Source organism: Chrysochloris asiatica, unplaced genomic scaffold (genome assembly GCF_000296735.1).
Source record: "Chrysochloris asiatica unplaced genomic scaffold, ChrAsi1.0 scaffold00034, whole genome shotgun sequence".
NCBI classification, from domain to species: Eukaryota; Metazoa; Chordata; class Mammalia; order Afrosoricida; family Chrysochloridae; genus Chrysochloris; species Chrysochloris asiatica.
In genome coordinates this window covers 12,072,371-12,098,118 of record NW_006408552.1, presented here as the reverse complement: position 1 = coordinate 12,098,118, position 25,748 = coordinate 12,072,371, and the positions used below count along the sequence as shown (strand labels likewise).

At 42.7% G+C, this 25,748-nt stretch overlaps 1 protein-coding gene across 1 annotated transcript in view; it reads left to right on the top strand.

The window, feature by feature from the left end:
- Positions 1–15,139: 15,139 nt before the first annotated feature.
- ARPC1A (actin related protein 2/3 complex, subunit 1A, 41kDa) overlaps positions 15,140–25,748 on the top strand; it is a 29,238-nt gene continuing 18,629 nt past the window's right edge. The window contains exons 1-2 of the mRNA XM_006859743.1: positions 15,140–15,265; positions 22,504–22,596. Of these exons, the coding sequence (XP_006859805.1) occupies positions 22,533–22,596 (64 nt within the window). The 5' untranslated portion in view covers positions 15,140–15,265; positions 22,504–22,532. The remainder of the gene's footprint in view (positions 15,266–22,503; positions 22,597–25,748) is intronic.

Genomic DNA, 25,748 nt, shown 5'->3' with positions numbered 1-25,748 from the left:
TGTGATAGGAACAAAAGGACTCCAGGACCTTCATATGCTAGCAGAGTAGAGATTTCACTTATCAAATAAGAAGAGTAGTATGTAGTATTTGTTGAGTATGCTTGTGTGCTTGTATTAAGTATGGTATTTGTAATAGCATGCTCTTTATGTACCATCTGAGACTACCTTGTGTCCCTAGACACTCCTCTAAACAGATGGTTAATGAGTCTTCCTCCAATCCTGATGCCACATTTTTCTTCATACAATCCATCTTCTTGGATTGTTTGCTCAGCATACGTATTGAATAAGAATGGTGAATGAATACAACCCTGGCGCACACCTTTCCTAATTTTAAACCATTCAGTGTTCCCTTGTTCTTTTTGGACAGTTGCCTCTTGGTCTATGCACAGGTTCCTCATGAGCACAATTAAGTATTCTGGAATACTCATATTTCTCAATGTTGTCCATAGTTTGCCATGATCCACACAATCTAAAGTCTTTGCGTAGTCATGAGAACACAGTATTCTCTGCTTTCAGCCAAGATCCATCTAATGTCAGCAATGATATCCCTCATTCTGTGTCCTCTTCTGAATCTAGCTTGAACCTCTGAAAGTTCTCTGTCAATGTATGAGTTAGTGGTGGGCCTTAATAACCATGTAAGAAACAGAAATGGAGGCAGATTGAGTTCATTGCTGCTTGGTTGGTAGCACAGCAAGAACCACTCTTCTCATCCACCAACCCCACATCCTAAGCAGAAACAAATCCTGAGGCCTTTGCAAATACATAATCTTTCCAACCTATGATTGTTGATATGTCTAAATAAGCCCTACCTTCAGTTCTCAGCTTGTGGTAACCACGTCCTTGGAAATTCCATACTACTTCTTTCATTCAGTCACATGTTCATTCGACAAACATTAACTAGTACCTTCCAGGTTCGAAACACTGTACATTTCCTTGTACTTAAAATTACTTGTGAACTGATATTTTCTAAATAACTGATTGTCGGAGGGATTATACTCTAGCCTTACTCTGCACACTGCATGAAATGCTCAGGACTTCAAACCAGTTCTTCACAGTTTAAGTCACAGTCCAAGAACCAACACGAGAATGCATCCAAATTTGTAAAATATGGGTGAACCAGAATGGTAACTGGAATGGGGGTCTATACTTTACTAGAAACTAAACCTCCTTTTGTGGAAGCAATGGCATTGTACGTGTTGTATAGCAGCCAAATCTCTTTCCCAGTGGATTCAGAAACATGGCGTCATGTTCAAAGATGGCAGTGAATGAGCTGCTTTGAATGTGTCATTCTCTTGGGAGCAGTCCAATCTCCGTATCTGGCTCCTGAAAGGACTCACTTCTTCTCTTCTGAGTCTCCCATGCCAGAACTTTGACCCTTATATTTTCCCGTTATAGTTATTGTTCCACTCCACCTAAGATTTTTAAATTCAGGTCTGTTCTGATTTCACTCTGTCTGCCATGACTGATGCCAGGAATGACAAATTGAAGAGAAATGGCACCCATTCATCATCAAAAAGAGTATTTCAAGATCTATCTTGAAGTATAATTCTGTCTATAATAGGATAATATCCATATGCCCATAAGAAACACCCATTAATATCAGTATTATTCAAATCTACACACCAACTAAAGCCCATGATGATGAAACTAAAGAATTCTACCAACTTCTTTAGTCTGAAATTGATCAAGCATGCAATCAAGATGTATTGATCATTACTGGTGACTGGAATGCAAAGGTTGGAAACAAAAAGAAAGGATCAGTAGTTGAAAAATATGGCCTTGTTGGCAAAAACAATGCTGGAGATTGCATGATAGAATTTTGCAAGATCAATGGCTTCTTCATTACAAATACCTTTTTTAAACAACATAAAAGATGACTGTGCATATGGGCCTCACCAGGTAGAATACACAGCAAGCAAACTGACAACATCTGTGGAAGATGGTGGAAAAGCTGCGTATCATCAGCCAAAGCAAGGCTAAGGACAGATTGTGAAACTTGCTCAAACACAACTTCAGGTTGAAGCAGAAGGAAATTAAAACAAGTCCACAGAACCAAAATATGACCTTGAACATATCCCAACTAAATTTAGAGATCATCTTTGTGGTACCTTGAATGTTTTTCATATTGTTTTTCTATCCAGTGTCTTCTTAATTCCCACCAAGTGATTGGGTTGTTGTTGTTAGGTGCCATCGAGTCAGTACCAACTCATAGCGACCCTATACACAGCAGAACAAAACACTGCCCGATCCTGGGCCAACCTCACTACTGTTGCCACGCTTGAGTCCATCGATGCTGCCACTTGGCCAATCCATCTTGTTGGGGGGATTTTCCTCTTTTTCTCCGACCCTCCACCGTACCAAACATGATATCCTTCTCCAGTGACTGGTCCCTCCTGACAATATGTCCAAAGTATGAGAGATGAAGTTTGGCCATCTTGGCTTCCAAGGAGCACTCTGGCTGCACTTCTTCCAGAATGGATCTATTGGTTCTTTTGGCAGCCCATGGTACTTTCAATATTCTCCTCCAACACCATAACTCAAAAGCAGCAATTCTTCTACAGTCTTCCTTATTCACTGTCCAGGTTTCGCATTCATATGAGGTTATTGAAAATACCATGGCTTGGGTCAGGCACACCTTAGTCCTCAAGCGGACATCTTTGCTCTTCAACACTTAAAAAAGGACTTGTGAAGCAGATTTGCCTAATGCAATACGCCATCTTATCTCTTGACTGCTGCTTCCATGAGTGTTGATAGTTGATCCAAGAAGAAGGAAGTCCTTGACAACTTCAATTTTTTCTCTGTTGATAAGAATGTTGTTTATTGGTCCAGTGGTGAGGATTTTTATTTTCTTGACATTGAGATGTAATCCATACTGAAGGCTGTGCTCTTTGATCATCAGTAAATGTTTTAAGTCCTCTTCACTTTCAGCAAGCAAGGTTGTATCACCTGCATATCGCAGGTTGTTAATGAGTCTTCCTCCATTCCTGATGCCATGTTTTTCTTCATATAACCCAGCTTCTTGGATTATTTGCTCAGCATACAGGTTGAATAAGTATGGTGAAAGAATACAACCTTGTCGCACACCTTTCTTAATTTTAAACCATTCAGTGTTCCCATGCTCTGTTCGAACAACTGCCTCTTGGTCCCGGTACAGATTCCTCATGAGGGAGTAGGACCATGCAAATAAGGTACACAGGACTCTAAGGCTGGGTGGAGTTAGTTCATTTTGCCATCCAGCTAGGTATAAAAGGAGGCATCTCAGAAGCAGGAACAGAAGATCACAGGACCATCAAGAAGGAAGAGCATGGGTACAGTGTGAGATCCCTACCTAGACAAACAGTGACTACAGAGGCGACGGCAGAAGCGGTGGCATGGAGACAGAGCAGCTGTGGTCTCTGGGTCCACTGACTGAGACAGAGGCCAATGGGCCACATGGCTGGGAGGTTGAAGACAAAAGTAAGGCATACCTGCAGTATGGCAGACGAAAGGCCTTCCTGACTAGAGAACTGCTGCATCCTGAGTTGGTTTTGATCCTGAATTCACCTTGTTTACTTCCCTAATAAACCCATAATTGTCAGTATTGTTATGAGTTCTGTGTGGCCACTGCAATGACATATCAAACCCAGATGCGAAGCGGAGAATGTGTGGGAGGGATAATTGCTGTCACAATTGGGTAAAGAAGGTTGTATAGTGGAAGCATGTTTGACTTCTGCTTTGTAGGAATCAGCCTAGGTATGATGTTGAGTTTGATTCCCTTTCCCCATTATGAAGCGAGGGGAAGTCAGACATGATCCCCACATGGTGTTTCCAGATTTGACACATTAGACACTTATGACCAAACACGAGAAGAGTTGTGGAAAGACATCAAGAACATCATACAGGAAGAAAGCAAAAGGTCACTAAGAAGACAAGAAAGATGGAAAACACCAAAAATGGATGTCAGAGAGACTCTGAAACTTCCTCTCCGGCACAGAGATGCTAAAGCAAGTGGAAGAAATAAGGAGGTAAAAGAACTGAAGAGATAATTTCAAAGGGCAGCTTGAGAAGACAAAGGCAAGTATTATAATGAAATATGCAAAGACCTGAAGTTAAAAACCAAAAGGAAAGAACACATTCAGTATTTCTCAAGTTGAAAGAACTGAAGAGAAAATTTCAAGTCTTGAGTTGCAATATTGAAGGATTCTGTAGGCAAGATACTGAATGATGAAGAAAGCAGCAGAATAAGATGGGTACACAGAGCCACTGTACTGAAAATAATTAATGTTCAACCATTTCCAGAGGTAGCATATGATTAAAAGTGTATGGTATTGAAGGGAGAAGTGCAAGTTGCACTGAAGGCACTGACATAAAAAACGAGGCTCTAGAAAGTGACAGAATAAAATTGAAATGTTTCAACAAACTGATGCAGCACTGGAGACACTCATTCATCTCTGCCAAGAAATGTGAAAGACAGTTAGTTATCTGGCAAACTGACTGAAATGATGCATATTTTGTGTCTAAAGAGAGGTGACCCAATGGGATGTGGAATCACTGGACAATATTATTAATATCATATGCAACTAAATTTTTGCTACAGATAATTTAAAAATGACTGAAAAAGTACAATGACAGGCAACTGCCAGAGGCTCAACCTGGATTCAGATACGGACGTCGAACAGGGATATCATTGCTGACATCAGATGGATCTTGGCTGAAAGTAGAGAATACCAGAAAGATATTTACCTGTGCTTTACTGACTGTGCAAAGGCTTTCAACAGTGTGAATCTTGACAAGCTGTGAACAACATAGCAGAGACTGAGTATTCTGGAATACTTAATTGTGTTCATGAGGAAACTGTAGACCAAGAGTTAGTCAATCGAACAGAACCAGACAATGAATGGTTCAAAATCAGTAAAGGTATACACCAGGGTTGAATTCTTTCACCATACTTATTCCATCTGTATGCTTAGCAAATAATCCAAGAAGCTGGATTATATGAAGAAGAACATGGCATTCAGAATGGAGGAAGACTCATTCACAACCTGCGATGTGCAGATACAACCTTGCTTGCTGAAAGTGAAGTAGACTTAAAATACTGATGAAGATCAAAGACCAAAATGCTCACCACTGGACCAATAAATAACATAATGACGAGTGGAGAAGATTGAAACTGTCAGAGAACTTCGTTTTGCTTTGGTCCACAGTCAACACTCATGCAAGGAGCAGTCAAAAAATCAAACAACATATTGCATCAGGAAAATCTGCTGCACTTAAAGTGTTCAAGAGCAAAAATGTCAGTTTGAGGACTACGGTGAGCCTGACCCAAGCCATGGTATTTTCATTCACCTCATACGCATGTGAAAGTTCGACAATGAATAAGGAAGACCATAGAAGAATTGCTGCATTTGAGTTATGGTTTCGGATAGGAATATTAAAAGTGCCATGGACTGCCAGAAGAACAAACAAATCTGTGTTGGAAGAAGTGCAACCAGAATGTTCCTTGGAAACCAGGATGGCCAAACTTCATCTCTCAAACTTAAGACATACTATCAAGAGGGACTAGTTCCTGGAGAAGAACATTACGCTTGATAAAGTAGAGGGTCAGTGAAAAAGAAGAAAACTACAACAAGACGGATTTGCACAGAGACAGTTGCAATGGGCTCAAACACAACAGCGATTATGAAGTTGGCACATGACCAGGCAGTGTTTCATTGTTGTAAGGTTGCTATGAGTAGAAACTGATTTGACTGCACTTAGCAACAACAACAGCCACGACTGACCAATCCAAATCAGTTCAAAGCCTGGAAATGCTTAACACAATACTAGGCACTTGGGGTTATTGTCATGTGCCATGGAAGTAGTTCTGACTCATAGTGACCCTATATACAACAGAACAAAACACTGCCCAGTCCTACACCATCCTCACAGCCATTGTTATGTTTGAATCTATTGTTACTGCCACTGTGTCAATTCAACTCATTGAGGATCTTGCTTTTTTTTTTTTTGCTTACTTTCTACTTTATAAAGTATGATGTCTTTCTCCAAGGATTCGTCCTTCCTGGCAACATGTCCAAAGAACCAGAGATGAAGTCTTGTCACCCTCACTACTAAAGAGCATTATGGTTGTACTTGTTCCAAGGCAGATTTGTTTATTCTGCTGGCAGTCCATGGTACTTCCAATATTCTTCACCAACATCGTAATTCAAATGCATTGATTCTTCTATGGTATTCCTTATTAACTGTCCAACATTCACCTAAACTTGAGGTTACTGAAAAGACCATGGCTTGGGTCAGGCACACCTTAGTCCTCCTCACACCTGTGCTCTTTAACAGTTTTAACATGTCTTTTGCAGTAGAGTGCCTAATGCAGTAAGTCATTTGATTTCTTGTGTCTAATGCATCAAGTCTGTTCTTAAGTCTCCAAATTCAGGTGGGATACACTCAAGGTCATAATTTGGTTCACATATACTTGTTTTAATTTTCTTCAGCTTTCACCTGAACTTGCATATAGCAATTGATGGTGTTCCACCATTAGCTTTGTTTTAACTGATGATATTGAGTTTCTCCATCATGTTTTCCCACACATGTAGTCAATTTGATTCCTGTTTATTTCATCTGGTAAGGTCCATATGTATAGTTACCATATATGTTGTTGAAAAAGGTATTTGCTCTTGTAAAAATCTACCATGCATATTGGTTACCCTGGACTACTCTTGTAAAACAGACATTCATGTGTGATAGAAATAAATATTGGGAATTATGATTACAGAAAATTTGTAAATCTGCCTTCATCCTATAACTAATTGGATTTGCTAAAAGGGGAGTTAAAATTTTCCCAGACAAATAGGCTTCTTGTTAAGCCTTTGTAGAGAATGGGACTTGAGGTAAAATCCTGAACCCCACCCAGAACTTTCTGAGTTAGTACATTTGCATTTGAAAAGACATGCAGATCAACCCAGAACTGCTGGGAGCACAGAAAATTCTTAATGAAAAAAAGACCTGCAGAAAAAGCAGAGTGTCTGGGTTTTTGAGTTTCAAGCAAGCAGTTTACTTTGAGTTTCAAGCAAGCAGTTTGTACAAGGTGAAAAAAGTCAGGCCATCAGGGAAAACTCCCATCTAAGAATTAAAGTTAAAGGGAATCCACGAACAGTCTAGTATGCTTGCTGGTGACCACCTGAATCTACTTGTGAGTGGAAGTGGGGGAAATGCAGCAATAAAAACCAGGCTGAGTTTGGACATGTTCCATTGGCACCCATAGAATTTGAGATGAGAGAGAGAAAAGGAAGGGCTGGCTGGTCAGAAGTTTAAGGAGTTGTGTAAACTGCTGAGCCCATAGACACTGACATAGCCCCTGGGGATGAGGGCTGAAAGTGAAGGGGCCAGCTGGTCTGAAGTGTGGGGAGGTGTGTGTGAACTGGAAAACTTGCAACTGGTACCCATTTGCCCTAGCTTGGATGGCTAGGGCTAAGCTGACCAGCACCTGAACAGATGATAATGAAGATGTTTGATACTATGATTGTGATTGTGATTGTGAAGTGCCGTCGAGTCGATTCCGACCCATAGCGACCCTGTACAGGGTTTCCAAGGGTGTAAATCTTTACGGGAGTAGAAAGCCTCATCTTTCTCCCGCGGAGCGGCTGGTAGTTTCGAACTGCTGACCTTAAGGTTCGCAGCCCGATTCGTAACCACTATGCTACCAGAGCTCCTTGTTTGATACTATAAGCAAGTGTAAATTGCTACAAATGGATGAACTGGACTTTTGTTTACAGAAAGTTGCTCAAAATTCCAACCAGAATGGAAGATTCTTCGTATCAAGGAACATGCTTATTTTCTCAGTGTACTGGTTGTTGTTAAGTACCGTGATGTCAGTTCCGACTCATAGTGACCCTGCACAGGGTTTCCAAGGCTGCAAATCTTTATGGGAGCAGAAAGCCTCATCTTTCTCCCACGGAACGGCTGGTAGTTTCAAACTACTGACCTTGAGGTTAGCTGCCCAATTCGTAACCACTACACTACCAGAGCTCATTGTACTGGTTGGTAGGGAGAGGCAATGTAGATATTGGCTATCAAATATGGGGGGGAGGCGGGTTGTAAAGGTACAAAGTGGCTGACTTACAAGCTTTCATGGGTGGTGTGCTTAGTTTCAGAATGAGGCGGGTAGGGTAGAATCCCCACTGAATAGTTTTCCTAGTTTTCAGATGGGTCTGGTGAAAGAGGGTGGGGGATAATGCTGATAGAATTTTATGATTCAATTGTGAGTAATTGTTAGCAAAATTCACTGTGATTGTCAAAATTGAAACTGTGGACGACATGTAACTAAAAGGGGACAGTAGTTAATCTTTCATTTCAGAAACACAGGACCCAAGGACCCTCAAGAAGGAAGAGCATGAGTGGAGCGTGAGATCACTACCTACAAAAGCCATGACAGCAGAGACAGTAGCAGAAGCAGTAGCACGGAGACAGAGCAGCTACGGGCTCTAGGTCCATGGACTGGACCGAGTAAGGCTATGTTCCTGCAGGCAGGAGGCTGGCTTGCAGAGTGTGCCCTTTGGACATTTAAACATTTTAGTATATTTATAGTATTTGTAAGGAGCTCTGTAGCATAGTGGTTACGAATTGGGCTGCAAACTGCAAGGTCAGCAGTTCGAAACTACCAGCTGTTCCGTGGGAGAAAGATGAGGCTTTCTGCTCCCGTAAAGATGTACAGCCTTGGAAACCCTGTTCAGAGTCGCTATGGGTTGGAACTGACTCTATGGCACTTAACAACAATAGTATGTGTACAAACATTTTTGCTTTGTTCATTTGTGAAATATAAGATGAGAACCACAGGGAGGAAGTAGGATGACTGTTGGTACAGGGAGGGGATTGTGATCACTGAGATGAAACGAGTGTATAATGTGTTCAATGTAAAGCTGATGATGTTGTCTGTAAACCGTCACTTAATTCATAATAAAAAGTTAAAAAAAAAAATTCTACCATGCAATTTCCACCATTGTTTCTATCACCAAGTCCATATTTTCCAACTACTGATCCTTCCTCTTTGTTCCAACTTTCATATTTCAGTCACCAGTAATTATCAATGCATCTTGATTATGTTCGATCAATTTCACACTGAAGAAGTTGGTACAATTCAACTTCCTCATCATTGTCTTCAGTTGTTGTTAAGTGCCATTGAGTTGGTTCCGACCCATAGCGACCCTGTATAGGGTTTCCAAGGAGCAACTGGTGAGCTTGAACCGCCAACATTGCAGTTCAGACATCTTAGCAGTCTGGTGCATTAACCCACAGTGCCACACCAGAACTTCTGACTTCAGTAGTTGGTTCATAAACTTAAATAATAGTGGTATTAACTAGTCTGCCGTGTAGGCAGATGGATCCTATCCTATCACAGACAGCATTATATTTCAAGATAGATCTTTAAATGTTTTATTTGACAATGAATGTAACACTATTACTCTTCAATCTGTCATTCCAGCATAGTAAACCATGTGACTATCTGATTCAAAATGACCAGTACCAGTCCATTACAGCTTACTAATGCCTAGGATATCAATCTTCATGCATTCTATTTCATTTTTGACAACTTCCAATTTTTCTATTCATACTTTGCACATTCCATGTTCTTGTTATTAATGGATGCTTGCAGCTGTTTTTATCTCATTTTGAGTTGTGTCCCATCAGCAAATGAAGGTCCTAAAAGCTTTCTTCCATCCATCCACATCATTAAGGTCAACTCTACTTAGAGGATGTGGCTCTTCCTCAATTTTAAATTGGGGGCCTTCCAACCTGAGGGGCTCATATTCTGGCACAGTATCAGACAATGTTTCACTGTTATTCATAAGTTTTTAGTGGCTAAATATTCAGAAGTAGTCCGTCTTGCCTTCCTTAGTTTGGAAGCTCAGCTGAAACATGTCCAACCACAGGTGACCCTGCTGATACTTAAAATACCGGTGGCATAGCTTCAGGCATCACAGCAACACACTAGCCACCACAGTATGACAAACTGACAAACAAGTGATGGTGGCACTTGGGGAGTACTCATTAAATATCAGAGAACTAGAATCATAACTAGAATCATGACTAAATTCAGTTCAATCCTATTCCAATTCTTCCAACAATAAAGCAAACGAAAGCATCCTATAGCAACGTCTAATCCCTTTCTCCCCTCACTCCCCATTGCCTTCTGCCTTTCCTGGAACTTTCAAGGTGTGTGTTGCTCTTTGTTTTTTTTTTTGGCTGTAGAATTTATTTTAATCAACTTTTCTTTTTTTAAAGAAAATCATGCTTTAATAGACACAAGTCAATGGCAAGCCCCTCTAAATATTATTTTTCTAATTGTATAAGTTTTAGTCATTTAATAGTTTATTCTGTGGCTATTCCAAGGGGCTCTTTGGATATTAAGTGTTATTAAAAACTGTTGTTGTTAGCAGTTTCAACTAAGCCTCCAACTCATGATTGTTGTTGTTGTTAAGTACTGTGGAGTCAGTTATGACTCATAATGACCCTGTACAGGGTTTTCAAGGCTGTAAATCTTTACAGGAGCAGAAAGTCTCATCTTTCTCCTATGGAACGGCTGGTAGTCTCAAACTGCCAACCTTGAGGTTAGCAGCCCAATTTATAACCACTACGCTACCGACTCCTGGTAGCCCCAGGTATAATAGGACTTGACTCTTGTGTTTTCAGTGGCTGCTTTTTGGAAGCAGATTGCCAGTCTGTCCTTGCCTGGAAGCTCTGCTGAAACCAATTCAGCATTATAGCAACATGCGAGTCTCCACTGGCAGTTGGGTGGTGGCTGCACTGGACATGCATTGGCTGGAAATTGAACCTGCGACTCCCGCACGTAAGGTGAGAGTTCTACCACATAAGTCTTTTTTAAAAAGCAGAAAAGTATTAAAAATCACTCCTTCCTTGAAATTCTAACAGCTCTTAGATGCAGCATGATGGTAGAATGGGAAACAATCTGGAGTAGACATCGAAAGGCCAATCCTGCCACTGATTTATGTCAAAACCTTTCTCAAGTCTTCAAAAATCCCCTGGTCCTATTTCCTCAGTTACATAATAAGAAATTGAACTTAAAGGTTCCTTTCAGTTTGGAATGACTCAAAGATATGAAATGAGACGCATGAAATGGTAAACTTTGTTTAGGTTAAAAAGCAAAATGCTGATTTAAAAGACAGAACCAAAGATTAATATTAAATGTGTCTTACAGTCATTTTGGAAGGACCTCTGGTAGTGTAGTGGTTATAAATCGGGCTGCTAACTTCAAGGTCAGCAGTTCAAAACTACCAGCCATTCTATGGGAGACAGATGAGGTTTTCTGTTCCTATAAAAATGTACAGCCTCAGAAACCCTATACAGGGTTGCTAAAAGTCAGATTGATTCCACGGTATACTTACTACCACCACGACCACCACCACAGTGATTTGGGAAGACTGGTATTTCTTTTCTCATCATTTATCATATAGAAGCTGGGATGGTTCATTTACATGTTACTTTTCTACCTCCAGAGTATACAAAAACAAACAAACAAACAAAAAATCCCAAACCCACCGCCATCAAGTTGATTTCAAGTCATGTTATTACAAAGTAGAACTGCTCCACAGGGTTTTCTTGGCTGTCATTTTTGGGGAAGCAGATTGCCAGGTGTTTCTTCAAGGCACTGCTAGTTGGGTTCAAATCACCAACCTTTATGTTTGTTGCTGTTAAGTACCATTGAGTCCATTCCAAATCATAGAAACCCTGTGCAGGGTTTCTGAGGAGCAACTGGTGGCTTTGAACCACCAACCTTGTGGTTAGCAGTCCACTGCTTATCTTCCAGCACACCAGTAGTCATGTTCATAGCTGAGTGAAAACCATATGCAACCCAAGGACCTCTCCCAGATCATAAACTACCCTTCAAAGAAAAAATCGTCTTTGTATAGGAGGTGCAATCTAGATAGAATATTGTTGGTATTTTGACAGTGGGTATCAACTCTATCAGATGGCACAACAATTAGGCAATTGTCTGCTAACTGAAAGACTGGTAGTTCAAACCTACCCAGCGACTTTGTGGCACAAAATCCTGGTGAGCCTTTCTTATTCTACTCTCTCACACGGGGTTGCTAGGAGTTAAACCAATCAACTCTAGAGACACCTGAGACTGTGGCCCTTGACTATATTTTAGGTCTGAAAAGGAACTCACCCTTGTGACCCAATTTTTAGCCAAGAAGTAGAGAGGTATCTGGGATGGACAATAACACTAGTAAAGTATGATCACCATGGGTTGGTCAATCATTCAAAATCAAAATGATTTGTTGAATGTGAAATTGATGGATTTTGTCTGTAAACTTTCACTCAATTCACAATAAAAAGTTAAGAAAAAGAAACAACAACAAAATAACCTCTACCAGGTCCCTGGTGGTGCACACTGTTTGTGCTTGGCCACTCATAGAAACGTGGGCAGTTTGAATCTACCCAAGAGCACCAAGAAAAAAGAGGCTAGTGACACTCTCCAAAAAAGACTGGAGCCAAGTAAACCCTGAAGAACGGAGTTCTACCCTGAATTTACAGGATCACCATGGGTCCAAATTGTCTTGACTGTAAAGGATTCAGTTTTTACCAATTTACATAAATTGGGGACTGCCTCATGCAGCTTGCAGGCCATGAGGAATCCCTGTTCTCCAGGCATGCTGGTCTTTGTCAGCATGTTGTCTCTTGGTGGAGTGATTAATATAAAATGATCTTTCCATCTCTACCCTAATCCTTCCAGTTCATGCCCATGGCCAATGAATCAATTCCAACTCATAGTGACCCTGTATAGGATTTGTGAGGTTGTAAAACCTTTGGAAGCAGACAACTTCATCTTTCTCCTGAGGAGCTGCTGGTGGGTTAGAACTGCCAACCCTGCAGTTAGCAGTCCGGTGCTTATCCTACAGCACCACCAAGGTCCTTGGTGGTGGGGATTGTACGCTGTCAAGTCTGTTCGGATTCATAGCAACCCTGTATATGGTTTTTGATGCTGTCTTTATGGGAGTAGAAAGCCTCATTTTTCTCCTGCAGAATGGCTGGTGGATTTGAACTGCTGACCTTGCAGTTAGAAGCCCAATGTGTAAGCCACTAGGCTGCCAGGGTCCTTGTTGTTATTAATACTGTTGAGTCGATTCTGACTCATAGCAACTCTACACAGGGTTTCCAATGAGCAGCTGGTGGGTTTGAACTGCTGACCTTGTGGCTTGCAGTCAAGTGCTGATCCTACAGGAGTCCTCTTTGCTGTTGTTGAGTGTCGTCAAGTTGCAACCCTGTATAAGGTTTCTGGGGAGTGGCTGGCGAGTTTGAACCATCGACCTTGCGGTTCAAACAGCCCTTGTGACCCAGAGCATTATCCTGCAGCACTTAAGAGGACCCTGGAGTCCTCTTTGTTGTTCTTAGTGCCGTGGAGTCAGTTCCAACTCATAGCAACCCTGTACAGGGTTTCCAAGGCTATAAATCTTGATAGGTGCAGAAAACCTCATTTTTCTCTTTCTCCCCCGTTAACTGCTGGTAGTTTCGAACTGCTGATCTTGCGGTTCGCAGCCCGATTCGTAACCACTACGCTACCAGAGCTCCTTAGAGCTCCTTCTTAGGGCTACTTAAATAGCTTTGTTGTTGTAAAAACCTGCAAGGCTATAAATCTTTCAGGAACAGAAAGTGTCGTTTTTCTCTGGAGGTGGACTTGAACTGCTACCTTTGAGGTTCACAGTCCAGTGCTTATCCTACAAAGCCACCACACACCTAAAAGAACATAGTGTGAGGTTCCTAAATTGGGACGTCCTACCTGTAAGCGTAGTGGTTACGAATCGGGCTGCGAACCGCAAGGCCAGCAGTTCGAAACTACCAGCTGCTCTGCGGGAGAAAGATGAGGCTTTCTGCTCCCGTAAAGATTTATAGCCTCAGAAACCCTGTTCAGGGTCGCTATGGGTTGGAACTGACTCGATGGCACTTAACAACAACAACCATCAAGCGTTGGACTCAAGCAGGGAAACCACCTACTTCACACTTACTGCACTGAGTGAATTCTGACTCACAGCAACCCTATAGGATAGCGTATAACTGCTCCACAGGGTTTCCAAGACTAAATCTTTATGGAAGCAACAGCCTCATCTGTTGGGTTCGAACCTCTGACCTCTCAGATAGCAGCCCAACGCTTAAAATAATCACCCATTTAGTAAGGTGTCTGATGGTGCAAGAAATTTGGGCTTAACTAGTAAACTAAAGGTCGGTGGTTTAAACCCATCAGCAACGCCAAGGAAAAGATACCTGGTGACCAGCTTCAAAAAAGATGACAGCCAGGAAAATCCTGCGGAGTTCTTTTCTTTAACACATGGGTTCTATAACGTGGCAATTGGTTTTTGGTGAGTCACCTGTAGTGGCACCCAGGCCACCAGTGCTGCTCAAAAGTCTAAGGGTTCAAAGGCAGCAGTCTAGCTGGACGAGGGGTTCAGGGCATTTCTTAGAAGCTTCACTATGCAGCAAACTCACTGCTTCACATACTTTTGGGGGGGTTGCTAAAGTCCCCCAGGAGTCCTGGTGTGGCGCTGTCAGATAAGCACTGGGTTGCTAATTGCAAGATTGGCAGTTCGAACCCACTACCTGCTCCTGAAAACCCAGTGGGTCGCTACTACTCGGAACCGACTCTAGGGCACTTAAGAACAAAATTCCCCCAACCCCTACTTGTTGGGTGTAAGAAGCAAGTGATTCTGACCGAGGGTGGGTCAAGAAGGTTCCAGAACGCTCCTCGGCAGGGCCTCAGAGGCTCTCCTCAGAGGGAGTAGTGGCGCCGAGACGGGCGGTTCCAACCGCGGGCACAGTGCTGCTAATGGCGTCGGAAGCGCTAATGGGGTGGTCGCCGTCTCTGATGCGGGTCTCTGCAGTGGCAAAAGCATATTCGCTAGTCAAGGTTCGAAACACTCCAATGCTTCGGAATTCACCTTCTGACAAAAAGCAAACCGCCGCGGTCCCACAATTTCGGACTGAAATTCTAACGAGCTTTTTAGAAAAAAGGAGCGAGACATCTAGGACAGATGCTGAAGAGCCACCGCACGCTCTACAGCCACACCAGACCGGCGCCCAGGACCGCGCGCAGGCTATGCGCGTGCGTAGACAGCCCGCGCGGTCGCGCCGCGCAGGCGCCGCGACCACTTCCGGGATCTGTCAGCCGCTCCCTCTTGGCTTCGGGTCTCCGCCAGCGCCCGCGGGAGCCCGTTCGCGTCGACTGACCAGAGTCCGCGAATCCTCCGCTCGGAGCCGAACCGAACCGCCCCGATCTCAGGTAAGGGGCAGCGGATGAGCTTCTGGCTCTGGCGGATTTGACTGCACCGGCCTCTCGCCGAACTACAGCCCGCGGGGGCTTAGGCCGCGGAGCCCCGAGGTTGAAGGGACTGGCCCAGGCCGTCAGCCCCGGGCCTCTTGGTGGGGCGGGGGTCTTGTTTTCTAGGATCCCCCTAGTCTTTGGGGTCCCTACGGGTACAGATCGCGCTCAAGATTTCAGAGCCCCAGGCCGCCTCCACTGCTAGAATTAACAGCTTTCTCTCCTGCGCCCCCATACCCCGATTTGCATTTCTATTTTGGACATCTGTCACCGTAAAATCGTGAGAAATGGAATCTCGCTCTAATGGAGCACCACAAACCAAAAGTCAAAACCCACTCCTGTGCAGTCGATTCTCACTCATAGCAACCCAATAGAACACAGTCGAACTTCTCCATAGGTTTCCAAGGTTGTAGTGTTTACGGGAGCAGACTGCCGTATCTTTCTCCAGGGTAGCATAGTGGGTTGGAACCCGCCTGCCCTTCAGTTGGCTGCAGAGTACTTTAACCATTGCGTCACCAGGACTCTTATATGGAGTGTAACGAAAAACTAAACCAAATTCCCTGCTGTGGAGTTGATTCCTATTCATAGTGATGTAGGATTTCCAAGACTATAAACGTTTATGGAAGAAGACGGTTTCATCTTTTTCCTGTGGAGGGGCTGATTGGTTTGAACTGCCGACCTTCTAGTTAGTAGTCCAATACTTAGCACACTGTGCCACCAGGACTCCTTATGAAGCCTCACAAGCCTCATTCATTTCCTTCTGTGCCTCTAGAATGGGCACCCATCTAAGGCAGCCTTCAATTTTGTAGGTGGAGCTGCCTGAACTCCAGAAAAATCTATACCCCCCACCTCCATCCTTAAGATTTCTCTCCACCAGTGCTGCACAATTGCACCCTCTTCCGTGAACCTATTGCACCTTTGCTCTCCAACTAAAGGTTGGTTGTTTGAACCCACCCAGCAGTACCTCAGAAGAAAGACCTGGCGATCTGCTTCCCTAAAGATGACAGCCAAGAAACCCTTATAGAGCAGTTAAGCTTTGTAACACCGGGCATTGTGAGCTGGAATCCACTCCAGGCCAGTGGGTTTTGTTATTTTAGTTTCTGCACTCCTACTCTGTCACTTGGGGTCCATCTGGGTCCGATTCAACTCCAGGGCACCTAACAACACCACTTGCTTAGTGGGATCTTTTTATGTAGTACCTTTCTCATTCCAAGTATTCAGTCGGACTGCCAAAGTTCTAAACCTGTCACCAATGCTTTGTTGAGTGGGTGCCTGCTTTCTACTCTGCAATAGGAAAAGAATTGTAACTGATTCCTTGAGTTGTTCTGAGGAGTGTATGAGTTTATTTGTATTCATTGCTTAAATTTGATCCTGGTCCAGAGTGGTGGTGGTGGTGGTGGTGGTGTTAAGTGCCGTCGAGTCGGTTCCGACCCATAGCGATCCTGTACAGGGTTTTTGAGGCTGTAAATCTTTATGAGAGCAGAGAGCCTCCCTCATCTTTCGCCCGCGGAGCAGCTGGTAGTTTCGAACTGCTGACCTTAAGGTTCACAGCCCAATTCATAACCACTACACTACCAAACAAAAGCTAAACATAAGGATGCTTCTGGACATCCTATACATATTCAACTTCCTTCCTCCCTACTCCTCTTTCTCCCCACCCCCCGACTTAAGGATCAGAAAAGTGCCAGATTTTAAAACTATTTCTGACCCCAACCTGGTACCTGCCACACTGCCAGGAACATCCTTTGTTGAAGTCAGTTGCCATGGAGAAGACCTGCCTCACAAGGACCTTGGGTACAACTGAACAGAGTGCCACCCAGTCTTGTGCAGTCCCCATGATCAGCTGCTGAGCCAACTGTTGTGACCCATAAGGTTTTCTTTGGCTGATTTTCAGAAGTAGTGTGTCATAGTCCAGAGGCTCCATTGAAACCTGTGGAACACCATAGCTAGGCACTTACTAAAGCTGCTTCTAAAGCCATCTGCTCTTATACGGGGGCTTTGGAGCCTGAAAGAGATGCTTGCCTCCTTTTGCCTCAACCCATTGTGTCAGCTGTCTGAATTATCCTGGCTCTTCCCTCCGTAATCAGTTTTGTCTGACCTTTTGGTTTCAGGTTGTTTGTTGTTCATTATTCTGATTCCCGGTGACCCCGTGCATACAGAGTAGAACTATTCCAAAGGCTTTTTCGGGATGTGACTTTTCAGAAGCCGATCGACAGGCACCTCATGGGGGTGGGTTCAAACCACCAACCTTTCCTTAGTTGTCAAGCACTGGAACATCTGTGCCACCGGGTGCCTGATAACAGGAGCCCTGAGGTTGCAATGGTTAAGTGCTTGGCTGCTAACTGAAAGGTTGGTGGCTCACACCCACCTAGCAGTGTTACAGACGAAAGACCTGACTATCTGCTCCTGGTGTGGCACTGTGGGTTAATGTGCTGGACTGCACAGTCGGCTTGAACTGCAAGGTCGGTGGTTCAAGCTCACCAGCTGCTCCTCGGAAACTGTATAGGGGCGTTATGGATCATAAGTGACTCGACGGCACTTCACAACAACATCTGCTCCCATGAAAATGACAGGCCCTGTTGGATAGCTGTGAGTTGAAATCAATTCCATAGCACCTAACAACAACGATGGCGAAGGACAGGGTAGCAGTCTAGAAGGCTCTGGTAGCATAGTGCTAACAAGTTCAAAACTTACAGCCATTCGACAGGAGAAATATGAGGCTTTCTGCTCCCGTAAAGATTTACAGCCTCGGAAATCCTGTGCAGGGTCACTATGAGTCGGAACTGACCCCATGGCACATAACCACCACCACCACCAATGAATGGGCTTCACTGTTTGCCCGAATCCTACCACTGAGTACTCAGAGACCCTTCAGGGTTCATTCATCTACCAATTACTATTAAAGGAGGAGATCATCTTGGAAAATTAAAACTCTAGCTCTGGAAGGAGAGTGCCAGTGTTAAGTCCTGTTGGTGCTGAGGATAAGCACTGGACTGCTAACCGTAAGGTCAACAGTTCATACCCACCAACTGCACCACAGGAGAAAGCTGAGGGTTTCTGAGCCCATAAAGATTGGTAGTCTCAAAAACCCTGTACAGGGTCACTGTAACTCAACTCGACATGACAGCAGTGAGGTATCTAAACCTATGTTGAAACGGTTGTTCTGTATAAAGACGTTTAAAATGATCTGCCAGTGAGGCGGTGCCTAGAATGAGAACCCTGGAGAGGGTGGGGTCGCCAGGCAGAGTGCCTGATGGTGCTGGGTTGGGCACTGAGAGCAATTAGCCTGATGAATCACAGTCTTGAAGACTGACCCTAACCCCGGAACTGAAAGTCCTAGTGATAAGAGTCCTTCAAATGAAGCTCCTGAAGTAGAACACCAGGAATGTAAAGCTAACGTAAATCGTTTCCAGAATCAGAGTATACTGACCGGTGTGTACTCTGAGGTGGTGGGTCAGCTAAGGGAGGGAACTAACTTACTGAGCATTTAATTGGGAGCAGGCTCTGTACTACTTGCTTTCACATATGTTATCTCATTTAGTCTAACTTACTGAGCATTTAATTGGGAGCAGGCTCTGTACTACTTGCTTTCACATATGTTATCTCATTTAGTCTTTCATACAGTAGGAGCCCTGGTAGCATAGTGGATTACATGTTAGGCTGCTAACTGTAAAACCAGCAGTTCGAATCCACCAGCCGCTCCATGGAAGAAAGATAAGGCTTTCTGCTCTCATAAAGATTTATAGCCTCGGAAACTGAAGTCAAAACTGACTGCCCAGAGCAGCAGCAGCCATTCGTGGTACCAGTAGGATCTCCCTTTTACAGATTAAAAACTTAGATTGAGAGCCGTTCAGTCACTTGGCTAGGGTCTCACAGCCTGTTTATGTCAAAAGCAGGATTCACACCCAGGTCCCCGGGGCTCCAGAGCCCATGGCTAATCAGACAACAGAGTACCCCCGTGCCCCACAGTGAAGCAGCCATAAAGGATGTAAGGGGAAATGTCTGGAATTATACCATGCCCCAAATAGTTGTTATCTTCCACACTGCTGGGCAATTAAAAATTAGTCAAAATATACCCTATTTTTAAAAAAAATAATTATATATATATATATATACCCAATTTAATGCCACCACTTTTTTGGCAGTCCTTTTTTTTTTCTCTTTGTGAGCCCTGGTGGCACAGTGGTCAAGCATTGAGCTGCTAACTAGAAGATCAGTGACTCAAATCCACCATCCACTCCAAGGGAGAAAGATACAACAGTCTGTTTCCATAAAGATTTCAGCCTCAGAAACCATGCGGTGCAGTTAGCTCGGTCCTGTATATAGGGTGGCTATGAGTTTGAATCAACTCTGTGGCAGTAGGGTTTGTTTTGTTTTTTTGTTTTTCTCTCTAGTCCCCTAAAGCAAAGGTTTTCAGAGTTCACATAAATATTAGACAGCAGTTTGGGAATTATAATGATCGCTGTACAACAGAGTTATCTATTGGTATAAAATTCAGACTAGTGTTGAGAATGGGTTTCTTAGGCATTTACTGAGTTTGATGACTACAAGCTGCCTTTACTGGGCACTTTATAAATCTGACAAACATGAGTGTTGTCTTAGCCAACACCCTTAAAATAAGCACTTGACTATAAAGGAAGTACAGGTCTGAGTGTACAACCAAATGTGGGACTTAAGTGATATAACTGAATTCAAAATGCAGTTTTAGAAATAATTATGCTCTATTGTGTGGATGCATGACTCTCCTCTGCAAGGCTATTCTCCACTGCTAATAAAACTTAGTTGACGAATGAGAAAGCATTTATCTGCAGCTGATCTTCATGTTCCACTGTACATGAACTATGTGCTTTTATGGCAGGTTAATATTCAGCGTACGTTATTAATCTGCAGGCTAAATTTGCTTCTGTTTTTAACAAACAAACTTTTTACAGACTGTAAAATGTAGCCTCTGAACTAGATTGCTTCTAATCACAGAAGTACTTGTGACACAGCATGTTTCGGGTGTTGGTGTGGGCTTCTTGTTTTTAAGTAGTCAAGTCAGTTCCAACTCATAGCAACCCTGTGTAGGGTTTCCGAGGAGCAGCTGGTGGGTTTGAACTGCCGACCTTGTGGTTGAAGTCCAGTGCTGATCCTACAGCGCAACCCCAGGAGTTGTGGGCAGTTGAGTCCATTTCACTTCAGAGCGACCCTGTGTGTTGTTGCAGTAGAACTGATCTGTAGGGCATTTCTGGAAGCAGATCGCCAGGTCTTTGTCCCACAGAGCCTCTGAGTGGTGGTATTGTTAGTACTATTGAGTTGGTTCCAATTCATAGCCACCCTAAATAGGGTTTTCAAGGAGCGGCTGATGGATTTAAACTGCTAGCCTCATGTTTAGGAGTCAAGTGCTTATCCTATAGCACCACACCAGGACTCCACTGGGTAGCTATGAGTAAAACCTGCTGTGACTGAGCCATTTAGCTAACTATCTGATAGAAGAGAGAAAGAATCATACAGAGCATCCAGAAATTGTCATTTAAAAAAAAACAGATGAAGGTACACATGCCACAGAGTGGGCAGCCATTTGAGATCCAAAGGGCAGCATTTACCTAAGGACAGAATTCAGAAGGGTGGGCAAAGAAAAAGGAATGGAAACAAGACCCACAGGGAGGAAGTGGGATAGGTGATGTTACATGGAGGGGACTGCAATCCATGAGATGAAACAAGGAGACAATTTATAGACTAAAACGTGATCTGCTTTTTAAAGCTTCACCCAATTCTCAAGAAAAAGTTTGTTTGTTTTTTAAAATCCAGGTTAAGCAGTCTCACTGGAATTCATGAAAATATGTATATTTCCTATTAAAACTTGCGTCTGTATTTGTGACTCACAGTTTGCATTCTAGACCACGTAAATGAGAGAAAAAAGAATGATCTAAGCATCGTCCTTTTTAGTAAGTGACACACTGGCATCTGTCTGCCAGTTCCAAATGCTAGCTGTTTATCTCATGTCGACCTTGGGGTTCCATTACAACAATTAGCAGAAGTCTTCTGTGCTGCCAGCTGACCTTCCGTTGTTCACCTCCCACCTTTCAGGTGCCCCTTCCGTTCATTTCCTGTTGGTATCAGAACTCTTCTCTCAGGTTTCAGCCTCCCTCCTAGGTTACTTACTATGACTTGTGTTTAAAGAGCATTGAAACTTCAGACTGTAGGTGGGAGGAAATGCTGGTTGCTTTTGGTTGGTTTGTTTAAACTTTTTATTGTGAATTGAATAAAGGTTTACAGAACAGATCATCATTCTCACATTCAACAAATCACACACTTGTCATTATGACGATTCCCATCCCTTCTGTGTTCCATCAGTTAACAGTATTCACCTTTATTCAATTTAGGTCTTGCTTTTTAAAACCTAAAACTCTCTCCCCTATTTCAGATAATAGGAACCGTGGTAGCACAATGGATAAGTACTCCACTGCAAACCAAAAGGTCGGGGGTTCAAACCCACCACCAGCAGATCCAGCTCCATGAGAGAAAAGACCTGGCAAGCTGTTCCCTAAAGACGACATCCAAGGACCCCCCCCCCCAGGGGACTGCTCTCCTCTGTCATGTGGGGTCACCAGGAGTCTGAATCAATAACATTTCCGATAATGATCGCTTGTGACTTCTTCAGTAAATCCAGATTTGAGTGACTATAAACTAGACATTTTGATTTGATTTTTAATTTGGTGGTGTTTTACAGATTCCTGCTTTTCACTTAAGTTTTTAAAAGTGCAGCAATAGGAGGGAACTTCAAAATGTTCATGAGAAAATTCCTTTATCCTTCAATTCCATTCTTCCATGAACTTTTTTAAACCCTTCTGTATCAAATACCTGCATATGCTCTACTTGGAATCACCATTTGAAAACTTTTTGCCACATTTACTTTTTACAATCTGCTTTCTGTTTGAATGACTAAACATGTTACGTATCGACACTTGTAAACGCATCTTCATCATTATCTCCTAAGAACAAGGGATTCTCTTATTTAACTCCAGTTCCCTTGTCATGTCTAAGAAAATGAAAATAATACCATGTTGTCTATAAGGTCTAGTCCAAATACAAATTTCCCTTTTTGTACACCCCCCAAAAAAGCCTTTTATAGCTATATACTTTTTAATGTAGCTTACACTCAACTTAAATGTCAGTTACCTGTCATTTCAAATGCTTTTCTCTGTTGTTCATTGCAGCTTTCTATTCTTTGAGAACACTAAGAACAATGTCTCTGCATCAGTTTTTACTAGAGCCAATCACCTGTCATGCCTGGAACAGGGATCGAACCCGTAAGTATACTCTCTATTTTGTTCCTAACACCTTGGATATATTTCACAATTTGGCACTTTTAGGAATTACATACGAGGGCGCTTCAGAATGGTTGTGAAAAATGGAATGAAAAGTTAACTGATTTTTTCCATGGAAGTTTTGAAGCCCCCTCGTATTTCAGTATCACAGGTCAGAAGTACATCTACTGACACAGATTCAGGTGGGACCTAGGTCAGTTCTTCAAGGTACAGGTAGAGAAACAAGGTCCACAGTGCTGGAAAGATTTTTCCCATAAGTGCACTCCACGGTAGTGGCAGCGCCATTGTTAGCACCCACCTCTTCCAGCTCCTCGTCCAGTTCTTTTTCTACAATCCCATTGGAGGACAGTTTATTTCCGAGAACGCTCCCATTGTCTTCAATACTCTTCCAGAGGATAGTCAGACTACTGGGACCTAGAAATGAGCTCTTAGCCCTGTCGCTTACTCTTGAAGTACGCAGAGTACTTCTTCCTTTGTTAATACTGTTTTGGGTCTTTTTGGGTTCTTTGTATTTTCCATTGAAGTTTAGGATCAGCTGGCTGACGATGTTGCCAAAAAGCCAGTTGGGATTTTTTTTTATAGAGATTGTGTTGAAGCTATAGTTTTTGTTTTTTTTTATTTCTGCAGTTGAGACATGGTTCTGTTTTATTTTTAAGTCTGTCTTTGGTACATGAACAAAGTGCTCTTCAGTTTATTGTCGCCTGATGCGAAGACCTAGATGGGAGCCTCGCTGTTGAGTTATGCAATATGTAACAGCAGACTGAGGTCAGAGCTTCTGTTTGGTGCTCTTCTCACAGGCCCTCATTGTTGAGTGGCCTCGATCTTCTGTCTCTGCTCTTCCATCTCAAAATAGGCCTTTTGTGTTCAGTTCTTTCTTATAGAGTGGCAGGTTTCATTGCCTTCATCTAACTCACTTGATAAATCCAATGTCTTAAGTCATATTTTTTTGGTGTGCCATATTACAATTTGAAATTGATAACGTATTCCGGGTTTAAATTTAGATTTGGCATTTGAAATCTTCATATGCAGCTTTGAATTTGAGAGATTTCTGTAACGAGTTTCTGAAAGGCCCTTAAGGTCTTAGGAATTTGTTGTTCTTAGGTACCATAGAGTTGGCGCCGACTCATAGAGACCCTGTGTACAACAGAATGAAACACTGTCAGGTCCTGCGCCGTCCTCACAGTTGTCACTACGCTTGAGCCCTTTGCTGCTGCCATTGTGCCAATCTATGTCGTTGGGGTCTTCCTCTTTTTCACTGACCTTCCACTTTGCCAAGGATGATGTCCTTCTTCAGAGACTGGTCTCTCCTGATAACATGTCTGAAGTATGAGAGAGGAAATCTCACCATCCTGACTTCTAAAGAGCATTCTGGCTGTATTCCTCTCAGCACAGATTAGTTTTTCCTTCTGGCAATCCATGGTACTTTTAATATTCTTCTCCAAGACCATAACTAAAGTGCATCAATTCTTTTTTGTTCTTCCTTATTCATTGTCCCAACTTTCATATGCATATAAGGCTATTGAAAATATTTTAGGTATTTTGGGTCAGGCTCAACTTAGTCCTAAGTCCCTTAGGAGTTTGGTGGTGGTGGTTGTGTGGAGTCATTTCTGACTCATAGTGACCCTGTATAGGGTTTCCAAGGCTGTAAATCTTTACTGGAGCAGAAAGCCACATCTTTCTCCCAAGGAACACCTAGTAGATACAAATGGCTGACCTTGCGATTAGCAGCCCAACTTGTAACCCGCGAGGGTATCAGGTCTCCTTAAGAATTTGTTGTTGTTGTTAAGAGCCGTTGAGTTGGTTCTGACTCATAGCCACTCTCTATAGGGTTTCCAGGGAGCGGCTTGTGAGGTTGAACCTCCAATATTGTGGTTCAAACTGACCTTGAGTTCGAATGCTTATCCTTCAGCACCAAACCAGGACTCCCCTTAAGAGTTTGTTGTTGTTATTATTAAGTGCCGTCAAGTCAGTTCCGACTTAGAGAGATCCTGTTTAGGGTTTCTAAGGAGCAACTGGTTAGTTTGAACCTCTGACGTTGCGGCTCAAATTTATCTAGAGTCGCAGTGTCATCTTTAAAAACAGATGGGCCTTTCTTAAGAAGGGTAGACAAAGTAAATAGAAGGGAATTATCAAATGATTGTTCTGAAGTTTGGGTTGCAGATATTTCTTTTTTTTTTTTACTTCTTATTGCGACTTGAGTGAAGGTTTACAGACAAGATTGTTAGTTTTACATTCAACAAATCATAACCTTTGTTTCATCTCAATGATTGCAGTCCCCTCCCTGCAACAACAGTTATCCCACTTCCTTTCCAGACCTGAAGGGTGATTGAGGGCTATAGTCTTGGATTCTTCCAGTCTCTTTGCAGATTTAAATTTTAATAAATTGTCATTTTTTTGTTTTGTCTTGTTTTTTAGAAAGGATAAAAAATACAAGTTAGGAAAATGTGTGTCTTTGTATTATATATGCATTCTTACTATTTTGGATTGGTCAAAGAGCTTTCTCTTGTAAAAACAGAATTTTGTTTCATGATCTTTATTGTAAAAAAGAACTTTGATCTATTTTATCAGAAGAATCAAGTTTTCCTGTTAGAATAGTTGTTTCCAACATGGAAACACTTTAGAGTCTATCAGAAATTAAATAATTATCTCTAATAATATTATAGAGGTGTACTAAAATGATGTACATCTCTTAAAAAGAAAGAGGAAACCAAAGGTGCCATCATGTCAGTTCTGACTCACTTGTGTGTCAGAGTACAACTGTGCTCTGTATGGTTTTTAATAACTGATTTTCTACAAGTACATGGCCAGGCCAGTCTTCCAAGGTGCCCCTGGATGCACTTGAACTTGCCAACCCTTCAGTTAGCAGCCAAACACATTAACCATTTGCACCACTGGTTGTTGTTGTTGTTGTTCAGTGCCATCGAGTCGGTACCGACTCATAACAACCTTATACACAGCAGAATGAAACACTGCCTAATCCTGGGCCAGCCTCACTACTGTTGCCATGCTTGAGTCCATCGATGCTGCCACTTGGCCAATCCCTCGCATTGGGAGTCTTCCTTTTTTTTCTGATCCTCTACCTTACCAAATGTGATATCCTTCTCAAGCAACTGGTCCATCCTGACAATATGTCC